Here is a 15,476-nt window from a genome sequence, read left to right on the forward strand (position 1 = left end):
TTATTTTGCCATTTGTTTGCTTGCATTGTACATGTTTATTTCTGGTGTAAAGGTTGATATGGGAGGTAGTCAGTCAAGTGGCCACCAGAGGAACTGCGGCTTTTAGCGCTTCTGCGCTGGTGTCATTTTTCAGAGCTCGCCACCTGGATAAGCTGTTTGTTAGAAATGCTATAACAATGCTATAACAGCATTTCTAACAGTATTATTACTGTTTTATTACTTCAATTAACCACAGTGATAAAAGAACATCTCCTTGCTCTGCCATCGCTGTCACACAATCCTCCCGGTTCATGCGGGTTTATATTAATGCACTGCAGTGTTGCAGTTTTCAAATGTCTGCGTCTCTGTATCAGGACAGAGCTGTGGCACGAGACTGGGAATCTTTCTATTGCAACTTCAGTCTCAGAAACAAGTCTTAGCAGTTGATATTTTAGCCAAGCAATGACAAAAATGTCACAACAAGTCAACAGGAAATGCCACTTAAAAAGTGTGAGGAGGCAGCGGCTGCAGGTGTGAGTCTTGTCAAAGACTCCCTAATGACCGAGAAGGTTACTAATGTTAGGAGAGTGCACACTGTGGGCTTGTGCTGTGCAGATGGAAACTGTAGTAGCTGCATTTGTTAAAGCTTCACTGTTCATATTTTTGCTCCTGCTCTATGAGAAATAAAGAAATACAGTAAAACAACAAAAGTTCAGTTGTTTTCCCTCGTTTCATTGTCACTGTTGTTATTGAAGCCTAAAAGGGGGGATTATGAAGAGACTGATTTACTCATGAGCTCATCATTGCTTTTCTCTTATGATAATTCTAATGAAGAAGTCTTATTATATTGGTCCCATTCCTGGTTTACACATTTTCATAACTGACGACAAACCTCAGCGTTTCTTTAAAAAGACGGCAGCCACCTTTCCGAGCTCTGCAGCGTATAGAAGAAACCTTGAAGCATTAGCAGCTAAAAGGTGTGGCGCTTGATAACGTGCTCAGCTCATCTGTCTCCTCAGCGCTTTCCGCTCGCTTCTCTCTTTAGTACTTTGTGGCACTTTTAGCAAAGTACTGCTTACAGCTCAGAAAACTTTTTTTCTTTTTGAAAAATGACAGTTTTCACAGCTTTTAGATGCAGCAGAAGCATATTCTGAAGGATATTTAGATAATCTCAGGGGGGAAGTTTTGAAGTGATCAATCTCAGCGGTGGGACCTCGTAGATAGTAATCCTTCAGGGGTGAAAAATATGCTGCTGCTACATCTGCAAACTGGAGCGAGGAGACGCAAAGAAGAGAAGTGTCTATAATAGCAGAGGTGCAGGGGGATGAACATTTTGCTCAACAAAATTGTTTCCACCGTCCGTAATCCTTCCGCAAGAAGTGACTGATTACAAAGTATGAAACAATGTCTGACTGCAATGTATTTTGACAGCTCGGTTATTTTCTGAAACACTGGATATTTCTCCCTCAGCCGGAGTCGTCTCCTCTCGGCTCATCTATGCGTACAAGCTGGAAGATATCCAGTACCTATTCCTCTTTTCCCCTCAAAGTTCAGCCACTCTCCTCCTCCCACATTAGAAACACATCCCGGCATCTGTAAGGCCCTCTCTCCAGTGGCTGCAGCATTTCTTTCCTTTCTTGGTCTTATCCTCCCATTAAGCTCCCTCTAACTCCTCTGCTCACCTCTCTGTCGCTCCCACAGGGCTCTGCATTCACAGGAAGCCGCCGTGCTCTCCTAGCCGACCCACCCTCCACCCCTCCACTCTAAGTGATCACACTGTTTATATGGCCTTTTTCTTTTATCCAATTTCACACGTCCCGGCTTGTTTACCAGCAGCGGGGGCCACAGAAAGCCACAGTGCCCTTTTCCTTCACTCTCCAGCCCCCTCGCCTTTCTTTTCCTTCCCACTCTTCTCTTGTCGCCTCCACCCCTCCAGCAGCTTTGCGGCAGAAATAAAAGCTAAGCTTATGTCCCCTTTTTTTCAATGAATGTGATTAGGTTTCTATTTTTGTACAGGCTGGAATCACATTCAGCAACGTGTCATTTATTGAATCTGGACCCTGCAGCTCTGTTCTCAACACTGTGGAAAAGTATTGTCCAAGACGACGCACTTCCCTCATTACAAAAGCTGTAATGAGCGGAGGCGCAGCAAAGTGGGAGTGATGAGAAATGCTCCATTTAATCATTTATTTAAAATGTCTGAATGGCATCTAAATGTCGGAGGACAATGGCATGTACAGAACAATGAATTGCTAAGTCTCTCTGATAAAGTTCCAGGAACTAAGGGATGACAGGAATAAGATGCCCAATTATGCGTACAGAGAGTCCCTGCATGTGAGGCGATTTGCTTAAATATGTATCAACATTTTAGTTTTTATCAAACTATTTCTTTTTATCTCAAAGTTCTGAACATTTTTTAAATCCACACGGATGCTCCTCTTAAAAAACCGCAGTCCTCCGACCTAACGTCCGTTCTCCACCTCTCCACCGAGTGTCAGGATCATACAAACAGCACTAAAAACATCCGCCGAGGCCACCGAAGCTCTGCTGTATTAATTTGCTGTCTTACCCACTTAGATGGAAAGGTCAGCGTTTCATCTTTGTGCCTAAAGGTGGGGAAACTGCAGTTTCAGTCTTTTTCTGCCAGCAGGATCGTACAACAACTACAAAGCTGAATTTTATGTAACTTGAGGCGAGACAGAGATCCCAAACGTGTACACTAAAAAAAAGGACATTGGATGGTTGTTACATTTACAAAAGTCTAACTTGTATTTTGTTTCTGTGGTGAACGTAATTGAATCATGTAGGATCTGTATGAAATTTAACAACTTCATTTGTTCTTGTTGAGGTGACCTGATACAATCTAGTAGGAGTGGTTAGTTTCTGGACTCACGAAATTCACAAGACCACACGAGATTTTACACCACAGGAAAATCACTGGAGGCAGACACTACACACCCCGTGCATGCTAGCGCTATTTATTGTGTTTAACCTGTCAAGGACAAAAACGTGCAGAAAAATTCTGCATCAAGCCTTGAAATCGTAGCTTTCCTCCTTTTGTGAAGTCTGTACCGACAGCGTGGTGGTGCAGTGGTTCGCACTGTTACCTCACAGCATGAAGGTCCCAGGTTCAAACCCACAGTCTGGCTACTCTGAGTGGGTACTCTGGTTTCCTCCCACAGTTAAAGGTCATTCAGTTATTAGAGTTAGATTAATTTGAGATTCTAAATTACTCAAAGTGCAAAGGATTGTTTGGCTCTGTGAGTTAGCCTGTGATAGACTGGTGACCTGCCCACGGTGTGCCTCTTACCCAATCACATCTGGGGTGGGGTTGTTGTAAAGGGCATGAAATGTCCCATCACACCTAGAATTTTGTCCATATAAAATGATCCTTTTGTCAATACTGTAAATCAAACATGTCCAAAGAAAACCATTTTCTACAACTGTTGGCCAAACCTGCAGATTGCTACCTGGAAGGTTTTCAGGCCGCTCTTCACTCACTGACTGACTTTGTTTTGCAGTGCAGATAAATCCGACCAATGTGCTGAATTTCCTTCATTGATAACCTGAAACAAGCTTGCTTTCATTTCTCCATCTGCCCCCTTTTTTAATCTCACACTTCTTTCAGCCACTGATATTTGAATGACATTTAAATGCTCAATTCATTTCAGTTTTATTCATAGAGCCCCAAATCATAACATATGTCACATTGAGCACTTTACATAGTGGGGCCAAGACCTTGGATCATTAAAGAAAAAGCCAGTAACTCTCCCTGAGCAGGACCCACAGTGGGCCTGCTGTCTTCACTGGGCGGGGCGAGACAAGAGCTGAGGCAAATATTAACACCGTGTGAAGGATCTGCAGTCTGCTCAGCAGTAGGTGAAAGTGGTTAGTGATGAAAGCCTGACTTGGGTTCACCCATACAAGGAGACTCTGAATGCAGGTTTATCCTGTTAACATCCAGCAGCTCTCCATAACACGCTCATGGTTTGGGCTCAGCGTAGTACAAGCACATTTTCAGAAAATGCTTTACTTCAATGTAAGCCTCATATGAGGAATGATTAAAATAGTTCAGACAGCAGGACCTAAAAATCACAACCTGTTTGAGAGAATCTATTTTAATGTATTCAGTCATCCTTCATCCTTCAGCTGCTATTTTCAGCTCATGGAAGTTGCTGTTGTAACCACGTCCACTCTGCGTTCTCCACCATGGACCTCAAACTTGCACAGCAAGCAAAAGTCAGCTGGAACAAGATGAAGTTGAATGTGAGACCAGCCAAATCTAAATCAGGTGAAGCTTTTGATTTGTCAGACCCTTCTGATCGGACCCCGTACATGCATTCTTGTTCTTCTTCACAAGCCTTTCCATAAAAAGATTTGAACCTTAATCTCCCCCTGCACCTTACTCCAAGTGAATCTTTACTGATCTGGTGCATCACCGTGTTTGTGTGAATAGTTCATAAGACTGTTTAAAGCCAGAAGCCTTTAGAAGTCTTCTATTCTGGACCAACCTCCTCCCTCTCCATAGATCGCAACACTTTTAAATGAAGATGCCACGAGGGCGAACAAGAACAAGAGCAGTTGAAATTAGAGAAGCAGTCTGAAGTTTTAATGCTCTTGGAAGCAAGGTGCATGTGAGTGACGGTGGGGATCACGGCCTAGCTGCTTGGGAGATATACCTGCAGATGCATGCAGGAGTCAAGGACATGATTAGCATCACTGTGACGTGCTTGGCATGTGTGCAGCGCTGCTTGAAGGGCTACTCTTGTATTCCACAGATAGAAAGCAATAATGCCATTCACAACCAACTCTGCTCTATTCATTCAGCATTACAAAGAAGTATGGAACATGCACTGCAGCTGTATGTACCACAATGTGACCCATAAATGAAGTTTTTCCACAGTTTTATGAGAACTATTCATCTGACAACTTTAAAGGCCACAAATGCAGACAAAACAGCAATAGAGCAGCATATTAAAAAACCATCCACGTTGCCTCTGCTGTTCCCTTGCCCCTGCTGCAGATTTATGATTTATTAAAGAGCAAGAGGTGTCAAGCACAGCCTTGGTCTCAGTGAACCTTTCTTGACACAGCACTGCTGCATACAAGGCAGGCTGTAACTTACAGCTTATTCCACTCTAATAGTTGACTTTGCTTCTCCCTCACGTGGTAGCAGCAGCTGTATTGTGTGTTCAGATGGTACATTAGTGCAGAAGGATTACATAACATAAAACATAATGGGCACTTTGTTGGCAAGATGGTCAAACTCGGGGGAATCCATGTGTTTTCTTCCACATTTTATTCTGACCATTGATCATGTTCAGTCAAACACAGCAGTGTGGGGGGAAAGCGCGTATTGCAATCCAGTACAACACCACCACAGGAAGCAGCTGCAAGGTCCACAGTAACAAGTGTCCCACAGGTTGCGTTCATTGCAAGGCTATTGCATGATATCAAACATTGGTCCTTGTTACTGTTTCTATTTCCTGACTCTTGTCTGTGAATATACAACTTTCATAAAGATGTACAATACAAAATCTGCACAAATAACTTTGCTGATGAATGATTTGCTGACTTTTGGTGCATCTTTGTCATAGTTTCTCTCTTGTATTTCAATGTTTGTATTGTTTTTGATGCAAGTGTTAGTTGCTGAGTTTGTGAATTGTGCCTGGTCACATGAGCGCATTCACCTTCCAGACAATCCCCCTGTTCTAAGAAGGACGGGTCTGGTCAGGTAGCCACAGTGTTTATTCCATTATGGAGATCTGAAAATTCGACATCGATGGGCAGATTTACTAACCAGGGCAAACTAGCGTCACAGTCGACGGAAGTGGGAGGTTCTGTTGGCTAATTTATAAAGATAAATAATTTGTTTTAATGATGACCAGCATTCTACCAAGAGCACTGTACATATGCAGGCAGAAGCAATCAGGATGTGAGTTTCATGTTTGTGCTTCTCTTTGGAAATTCAGATCAATGTGTTTTTGCCTGGAAGACAAACTCTTCTGTTAGAATTTGCCGTGGACGATGCACAGTCTTGTAGCTCGAGACGTTCATTCTCTGGATAATTCTGACAGCTCAGTTAGAGCACAGGATCGCAGCTTTATTACAAATGAATCCATGTTATGAATCTGTTTGTCAGTACTGACTTTATATATGTAGAAGAGGATGTCACATCGTGACCCAGGCTTTGACGTTGCTATTACTTTGTCATTAAATGCATGCTCTTTATCTCTGCAGGCTATGCAAGTGTGAGACTGCGTGCATTTTTTAAAGTCAAAATTTACAGATTGTAGGATTCAAATATGAATCTAACAGCTGTCAGGTCTGAATTTGACACATTTCTGCATTTTCATTCAGCTTGTAACAGATCTGATACCAGAGAGAAGTTAAACAAAATCTGCTCATTGTGTGCACGAGGCTGTGAAAACACAAGCAAGAGACACAAGACTGATCTGTGTAGAAATGTAACTAAAAACTGGAAACACTGCAAGCAGCACTGTAAAGCCACTAGCACAGGACAGCCCAAGGTTAGGGAGTGCCTTCATAGCTTTGAGCCATCCAGCTGTGCTAACGCTGCACTCATTTTGATAACCCCTCCTCTTCTAATTCCTAATAATTGAACACTTCTAGAGACAACTATCACAGCCATAGGGAACAAAATAAGAGTTGCTTTTTTCAGGGTTAAATTCTGTTATTTGCTGTAAAGTGCATGAACTTAAATAGGTTTTGTAGGAATCATTTAAATGCGCTCCAAATTTCTTTCCCAAAAAAGGGAAACTTCTACAAATACTTATGCACGAAGGCAAAAATACTTCCACACCTTTTAGTCACAAAACTGACACTGCACCTCTTTAGTAAAATCTTACAGTAACTTTTTAATGCCAAAAGAGGGTTTCGCACTGCTGCAGATTGTTAGTCTGGCCTCAAATCTCTTGGTAAATGGGAACGGTAAACAGACTGGGTTATATAGAGTTTTTCTACTCTGAGCACTCAAAGCGCTTTACACAGCTCCCCGAATTCACCCATTCACACATGCACTGTTTTTCTATGTTGTTTCTGTCTAAGAACCTTCTGTCTAACGCTCACACATACACACTCATACTCCCACGAATGCACCGGAGAGCAACTCGGGGTCTTGCCCAGGATATTTGATAGGTGACCTGCTCTACCATCTACCGCCTGAGCTACAGCAACCCCAATTGCAATTTATCATGGCTCTGATACAGGGATGACAATTAAGCTACTGCTGCTGTGTCATGTGGGTAACATCCCTGCTTTAGGGATGCTCCTCCTGTGAAAGAGAACTACTGTGTTGCACTTTAGCCACATGCAAAACAAGCTAGCTTTGGAAACAAAAGGATTTCATCTTTGAACTCAACTCTTGGAGACATTTTTAGTCAAATTTGGTTATGTCACAGGTGAAACTTCCATATAAAGAGGAAGTTTGAATGTAAACTTAACCCTTACCCTGAATTACCCTTAATTAACCCTAACCACTGACGACAGCACTCAAACTGTCTGTAGGCTACACAAATGGACGAGTTATAGAATACACACTGTATGGACAGAACCAGCTGATATGTTGAAAATGTATTAACAAATTGTCAGTTTATTACCAACACTAATCTCAGTTTTGCTGTATTGCCTTACGATGGCAAAGAAAAAGCCAAAGAGTCTTGTGGACAAACATGTAGCATCATCTTCACAATGTACTGTAAGTCTGTGCCGTGTTTTGAGGTGGGGTGGTGCTCTTTTTTAAGAAATCAGTGTATGCACTGAAGCCCTGGCCTCTGAGATCAACCACTGAACCACTTCCAAATGCATCACTGCTGCTGAACGTGTTCATAAATGCAGAGAGGTCACTCACAGACTCGTGGTCCGTCAGGTCAGCCAAAACGAAGCAGCGGTACTGCTGCTGTCCAGGGAGCGGTTTGTTGTAGAAGCCGCTGTATTTCTTTTCATCACCCAGAGTGAAGATCTCAGGGAGCGTATCCAGCTTGGCAGCAATGTAGGGCTGCAGGAAGTCATTGCTCTGCCTTTTCCTCCTCTGCAGGCTGCTGTCAGCACCGGACTCCAGAAGCTACCAGAGGAACACAATATTATGAGTTGACATGACACTGGAGCATAGTGACACAAGATGACATAACAAACCTCATCTCTGTAGATGACGGCTCTCTTTTCCTGACCCTCTGTGACAGTTATACGATTCTTCCATTTTATTCACTTGTTTTACTCTTATTTATTTCTAATCCAAACCACATTTAACTGTTGATCTGTTTTCACTTAATTAAGGCTTAAAGTCTGCATGTCTTACTGTAACAATGCTAACAATGTAACCAAGCAAGAAACTAATGGCTCCACAAAGCAACAATGCCACCGGAGCATTCATTAATAATGCAAAATTCAAAAGCCTATGGGAGATGCCATGAGGGTTATATCCATCCTTTTCTTTACACTCTGCAGTTTTTTATCACCTGTCTTATTGATTAGAATGAACTAAGTTGCTGAGACCTCTGTGTGACTGGTCAACAAAGTCAAAAGAACCAGTAAAGATGAGCAATGTGTAAGAAGACAAACAAACAGGGTGCCGATGTTAGTTAAACCACTTTATTATGAAATGTTATTGTTCAAAATGTTCGAAATGATGCTTCATCATGCTGCTGATGCACTACACTTTTGTTCAGCAGTTTGATCAAAGCTGCAATTTGCAAAAACATACTAGAAAATTGATTTCTCTAAGTCTAAATTGAAGCAATAAACCTTTTAATTTATTTTATTTTATTTTGTTTTTGAGCCACGTAAAAATGTTACTTCTATCTTATAAATTTGTGGTGCACTTGGTGAAAGGTGCATGTTGGAGGATGCCAAACGCCTTACAATTAGCAGGATTGAATTTATAAAGTCTGAAGGCCCTCTGTGACATTCAGGAAGCACCGAGGGTCGTGGCTTCATTACTGAAACTCAGCTGCTCTCTGTGTTCAGAGACAGACGTGTCTTTCAACCACCTGCTTTTGTCATTTTAGACCAACACGTCCCCGCAAAGCAACAATATTCAAGGTGACACTGACATACTGGGGATGGTTGTCTGCAGCAAAGTCACTTCAATCACATGGATACATCTTCTTCCTTTTTTGGGTGCTGACATTTCAAACATTCACTTTGTAAGAAAAAGGAAATTTAACAAACAGCCGGTTGACAGTATTTCACTTAAAAACGTCTCAGATGAAGGTACTGGATTCCGTGCCTTATGTCAGTTTCAGATGCTGCTTTCTGCTTCCTTCCTTTTATGGTCCAGTCCTTGGTCATCTCACCCGACTTATCCCCCCTGCTTGGGAGTCCATGTGAGGGCCTAGGACCCCCCATCGTCAAAGTACATGAGGGCTGTCTGGCAGATAATTTGAGCCCTTTACGCACATTTTCAATAAGTCTACGTTTCTCAAAATTTGCTTACATTCCCCACACTTCATAAGAAAAAGTGTCATTCAGAAAAACCCAAAACACTATGATATATGCCAAAGATATATCCTACTTTCTTGGATAACTAATAAACTCAAACACTGCTGCTGGAAGGAATTTGGACCTTTAAAAGCTAAATTACTCCTAATGTTTAGGTCTCCCTTTCCATCTGGAAAGCACCAATTAGCTGTATGTTTGGCTCACAGGGACATGTTGCCATCATTTTTATGTTGCCATTAATACATTTTACCTTACTAAAAAAAATCACCCCGTTATGTCCTAAATAGGCAGGGCTTACTGTATAATGCTGGGGCTCATCCAGGATATATAAAAAAGGGAAATCTCTGAACTTTATAATCACGCCATAGACCAGGGGTGGGCAATTCCAGGCCTCGAGGGCCGGTGTCCTGCAGGTTTTAGATCTCACCTTGGGTCAACACACCTGAATCACATGATTACCAGGCCTCTGGAGAACTTCAGGACATGTTGAGGAGCTAATTTAGCCATTCAAATCAGCTGTGTTGGATCAAGGACACATCTAAAACCTGCAGGGACACCGGCCCCCGAGGCCTGGAGTTGCCCACCCCTCCCATAAACCAATCCAACTCAGGGCAAAAAATAAATAAACAGTAATATGAAGTTCTGTAGAATGAATAGAAACCTAAACCTGACCAGTCACCAACAACTCAAAAACAAAAAATACAAATATATCGATAAATCACACAAGATATAATAAATAAGCATTTAACATTGTGCACGACCAGATCGGAACATGCACTTGGCCTCCCTTTATTAGTAGGACAGAAGTAATGACAAGATTGATGTGCTGCTAACCATCTCTATTAGAAAATGACTCCACTAAAGTGAAGTGCTTTTCTCCAGCCAAACCCAGATAGTGATCTGCATTTTAGTGAACAACACAATCTGCAGTAGAAGAAGCTGCGATAGTGACCAGTAAACACAAACCTCAGACACTGAGCAACTCCATTACTTGTTGCTGTAGCTCCAAAATGACTGGAGTATAAAAAGCGGAGGCCAGAGTTACTAACAAAGACTAAAAAATACAATGCAGGTCACATTTAGACTTGTATGCAAATGATAACTATAAGTTAGTATAATTACACAGTCTTTATGCATCAGCATCCTATAAAAACAAAGACATAGACTTTAAGACTTTAAACTGTGTATGCTGCTATTCTACAACACATACATGCCTTTTTACAGAGCTCATATTGGCCAGATTCAAATGTAATTGCACACTGATGCTTCTGTGATAACTGTGTGTTGTTTTATGCACACATGTATTGGATGTGTTCAAGAGTTTCAGTTGAGGTCCAGTTGTCAGTGTTTGGAGTGAGAGCTGGTTTCAGGAAAACTACAAAATACCAAAATGCTTCTTTGTCAAAGATCAGGAGAAAAGGTTAAAAAAAGCCAGACTATGAAGAGCTGTGGGCGCATTGGTTAGGGCTTTACCGTGTATGGATGAAATGGTTCTGGATGGATTGCTGCTTCTGAGCTGGGAAACAGTTATTGCCCCATGTGAAGGGGCAAGAGAGCTGGGCCAGAAGTTTTTGAATTATTCGAATGTATTCCAAGCTCTCGGTTATGGTCATGAGCTCTACATGCAGCCAAAATGAGATGTGTGTCCCAATTCATAGGCTGCATCCTTCGGAGGACCTGGCCTCCGCGGTCTACGTGTGCCAGGTCCTTCATAGACTGAGAAGGCCCGAAGTGCGAGGCTGTGAAATGGGTTGGTCCAGCCTTCAGATTTGGAATTGGCTTGGCCGCGCAATGAATTCTGGGATATGTTGGGTCACGAAGGACACACCCCACCCATCCTTCAAATTCGGGGAAATGAAGGACGCATTTGTCGGACGCATTTGGAGCAGCCTTCGTCGCCTAGCTATGACGTAATTGGCCTTGAAATGTGGCCTCCAAAGGATGCGCCCTATGAACTGGGTCATAGCTGCGTTTCTGCCTTAGACATACACCTGCTTCACCTTTACACTGAAAGTCCTGCTAGTTTGGTTCAAGGATCTTATTAGGAACACCTTTGCGCTACTTTCTTTTGGATGTTTTTTGACATGCAGAGTCAAAAGTTACATTTCATGGAAGTTTTATTTATTTAGAACCATTTTGCAACAACACTTAATTTAAGGTAAAGACACTGCTATACTAGCTATTATAGTAAACACCATAAAATCCATTATAGCTGCCGGTGTGACGTCGCCCATTGCTTTGCAAAGTCCTCTTTTGAAGCTTGAAGCATTTTGGCTGTCAACCTCGTACTTTATTGAAGCCATGACTGATAAACTAAGGGATACTTTAGCTACTTGTCTGTCACTACCCAAGTCATACATTGTTTCAGTGATTTCTATACAGTCTGTACAGCAATGAGGATGAACCACCCTCTGACCCTTGGAAATAATTCAGGTTAAAGCTCTTCTACACTGGCTTAATTTTTTAAGACCTAGAAAGTCCATCTTTTACATTTTTATTTAGTTTATGACCGCAACTCTCCAGTTGAAGCAAACAAGGGTCTAGACCATGAGATACCAGACTCCAGATCTTTGCCTTCATTGTTAGACCATTATCCACTTGCATGCATTTCATAATTTGTCAGGGAGGGAATTAATGACAAACCCATAACAGTTACTGCACAGCTCAACCTGATCAGTCTGCCTGCAGACATAGTAAAAGCCCATCTCCTTTAGATCTTGCTCAATGAAGGCTCGCGGGAATACAACGCAGTGCAGCGCCTCATGTATGTAAATGACACCTTAAGCAGCAGTTCTGTTGTAGGTTAGAGAGGACTTGGAAGAGATACAATAAAATCAAAGCTAAAGGATTTTACTGACACTGGGTAATTATATACAGTTGCAGGTGAAGCAAAAAAGCCCCATTTCTTTCTTAGTTGTTATTTTACGTTTCAGGAGCAGAGCTGACTCAGCAGTTAATGTGTCAGCAAGTTTTAAAGCAAGAACAAAGCAAAATCTCAGAATGATGCACAGCAGTTAGTTTACTCTTTGAAAAACTTCATTTATTTTTGAGTTGTAGATTCAACAAAATTAACTACTGAACTCCCGTGCCACCATTTAGCTCAGCATTAACCCAATATCGTTTACAAGAGGAGCCAACATAAGAGTGATGCCACACAGCCCCGTCTGCATTATGGGAGATGCAGAAAATTAACCTGTTAGCAGTCGGACGTACCGCCCACGGTACATTGGATGGTTTAGGGGACTAATTGTAAATTTGTAGGACTGCTAAGGGGTTAAACTGAATCAAAAATAGAAACAAAGCTTCAGACATGAGGTAAGATTTCCCTTTGCCATCATCAGTGGCGACTCTGTACAAATATTCCTCAATCCACATATTGATGCATGATGATTTTTCTTTAATCGCCTCTATTTAGCCTCACAACATTTCCACTTGTAAACAACATTTCCGTTTGATAGCTTCTGACCACATCTACACTTTGTTTTTTAGTATCTCTGACTGCATGACGGTGAGAACAGTCAAGTCATTCGAATATTGTTTGTCCCTCACAACCTTTTTGAATTGTTGCGTGTAATGAATTGTGTAATGATGCTAGAAGGGCTTCAGTCTGATTGGTTGTGAAAATTCATCATGAAGACGTGTAAATGAAAACAAAGCTAAAACACAAAGCATGCAGTGACGTCAGGCGGTGCTCTAAAAAGCCGAAGAACGCTGCATTCTTTCGTAAGCGACACACGAGGGTGGTTGGAGAAGCGGATTCATAATCACAGCATTTCTGGATCAGAAGGTGTCAGTGATGTTTCAAAACTGCCAAGGTGCCACTAAATTATAAAAACTGATTCCCATTTATACTGCTGGAAACATTTTCCTGTAATGAAGGTGCACGAACTCTGTTTTGTCACTCACACTGCAATAACTTACATTTCATTCAGTGTTTCTCGCCCTTTTCCAGATAAACATGGGCAGAAAAACATTTAGCAGCTTTAATCACCTGTTTTCAATGTTATCAGTCCCATGCATATTGCCAGTAGGTTTCCTCCTCCACCTTATACCAACCCTCTGTCACCTCACTGCTGCTTCTACCCTTCACACTGGGACTAATAGGGAAATGTAACTGCAATAAAAAAACGAACAATAAACTGCAGTTCCCTCAATGGCCACTTGAGGCTGCTTCTGGTTTTTAATTTCCCAGTTTAAACCAGGCTGAGTGATTCTGTTTTTAGTGTTCCTGGATCACATTCACATGTGGGCTTGTCTTTGCATGGTTTACCCTGCATTTGTGGATGGCACTGTAAGCTGTGCTCACACACAGTGATGTCCATGACACATGTTTGATGTCGTGCTGCCCGAGGGCACAAAGACCACTGGCATCCAATACTGAGTTTTGGCCTTGATGACGAGATATTTAATGTCTTTGCAATTTTATGTTGAGGAACATTTTTCTGAAATTGTTATACAATTTGTAGATGATTTGTAGAGAAGCTCCGCCTCTCTAAGATGCTCTTTTACCTAATCATGTGACTGACCTACTGGCAGCTAACCTCCAGTTATAGTTTCTTTTTTTATACCATCACTGCGGTAACCTTTTGTTTGCCCCGTCCCACTTTTTTGGAGACGCTTTGCTGTCATCAAATTTAAAAGCAACATTTTTCTTAAAATTGTACAACTTTCATGTTTTAATATTTGATATTTTCTACGTTCCAATATGGACAAATTACTGCAGCTTATGTCCCAACTTATTTGAAAGACTTTTTCTAGGATTTGACTCCTTTTTTACTTTTACCCAGTGTTCACAAAATTTATGGCAACAATTACAACTGATAAAAGAGCCGTTTTTAAGATTGTCAGCAACAATGAAATCAAACTGAACTAGACATCCGCTCACCTCTTGTATGTCCATGTCTTCAGGGTTTTCCCATCTCCTCAGAGAAACTGGAGTGACAGGGACAACCACTATGTAGTACCACCTGCACAAAACGTATAATGCACCCATATATGATTGTGCACCAAACACACACACATAAAGATACGTTTATGAGGAAATTCACCTGTTACCACAACACAAGAGTCAGAAGCACAAAGTGAATTAAAGACGTATTAAAAGACTAAAAAATGCAGTTTATATGTATGCATGTGTCTAATGTTGTTTCAGCACATCTTGTAGATCTTCTCCATAAACTTTCTAAACCTTCTCTTAAACAGATGCATTCACTGGGCCTAATGAGAAGGTCTGGTTTGGACATTAGCATCTTTTTTCTCCACTGACTCCACTCCTCTTAATTACTGCTTACTTGTGGGCTATTTCTTCGGAGAAACAAACACTTGAAACACAATTAATTATTTCTATGTGCTTGTCTTCTTGACCACGCTGGGTAATAATATGAAATAAACTTCTTGTGAAATGCACCATTTGCATTGGGATTCTTATTGCTGATTACCTCAAATTGCTTTCTGGTATCATGAGAGGGCTACGAGTTGCAGTGGGGCGACTGTTAATATAGTCGTGTGGTTTTCTGCTGTAATCACGGAGCTGTTGGGCCAGAGGTTTGATTGTTTTGTTTGCACTTAAAACTACTCTGACCTTAAAGAAAACGCTTCTGCTTCTGATAATTGGCTCGCTGTGAAGTGGGTAAAACATGACAAGAAGTTAATAAAGAGAGGCTGTAATGGCTGGTGAAACACGCCAGAATTTTCTGGCTTTTTAAGATGTTTGAACTGCTAACACGCTGAGTGTATGTTGGGGAAAATAGCCTGGCACAAACTCTATAGATGCAGTGGACAAGACATTGCTGAGATTCACACGTACCCATACGGTCTATAGAACCTGGCTCAGATCAGCTGACAGGACTGGCTAATACCCTGACACTCAACGCTCTTGGCGCCTAAAAACCAACACGACGGTATCTAACACACTAATACTGAGATGAGGAAATGAGAAAATCCAGTGATGTTGCAGCTCTGAAATATGGCCAAACTGGTGGCAAGTGGCATCTTGGCAGCTGCACGCTTGACTTTTCTCAGTTCATGGGCAGTTATTT

The 15,476-nt window shown here is 41.6% G+C and overlaps 1 protein-coding gene across 3 annotated transcripts in view; it reads right to left on the reverse strand.

Moving 5' to 3' along the window:
- Positions 1-15,476, reverse strand: part of LOC102195698 (protein tyrosine phosphatase receptor type F) — a 149,226-nt gene that overhangs the window by 54,059 nt on the left and 79,691 nt on the right. For all 3 annotated transcript variants that reach the window (XM_013911352.1, XM_013911354.1, XM_013911353.1), the window contains 2 exons: positions 14,324-14,405; positions 7,850-8,062 (listed from right to left, as the gene is read on the reverse strand). In XM_013911352.1, the coding sequence (XP_013766806.1) occupies positions 7,850-8,062; positions 14,324-14,405 (295 nt within the window). The remainder of the gene's footprint in view (positions 1-7,849; positions 8,063-14,323; positions 14,406-15,476) is intronic.

Source organism: Pundamilia nyererei, unplaced genomic scaffold, assembly GCF_000239375.1.
Source record: "Pundamilia nyererei isolate P.nyererei 1_Seehausen unplaced genomic scaffold, PunNye1.0 scaffold00061, whole genome shotgun sequence".
Classification (NCBI taxonomy): Eukaryota; Metazoa; Chordata; class Actinopteri; order Cichliformes; family Cichlidae; genus Pundamilia; species Pundamilia nyererei.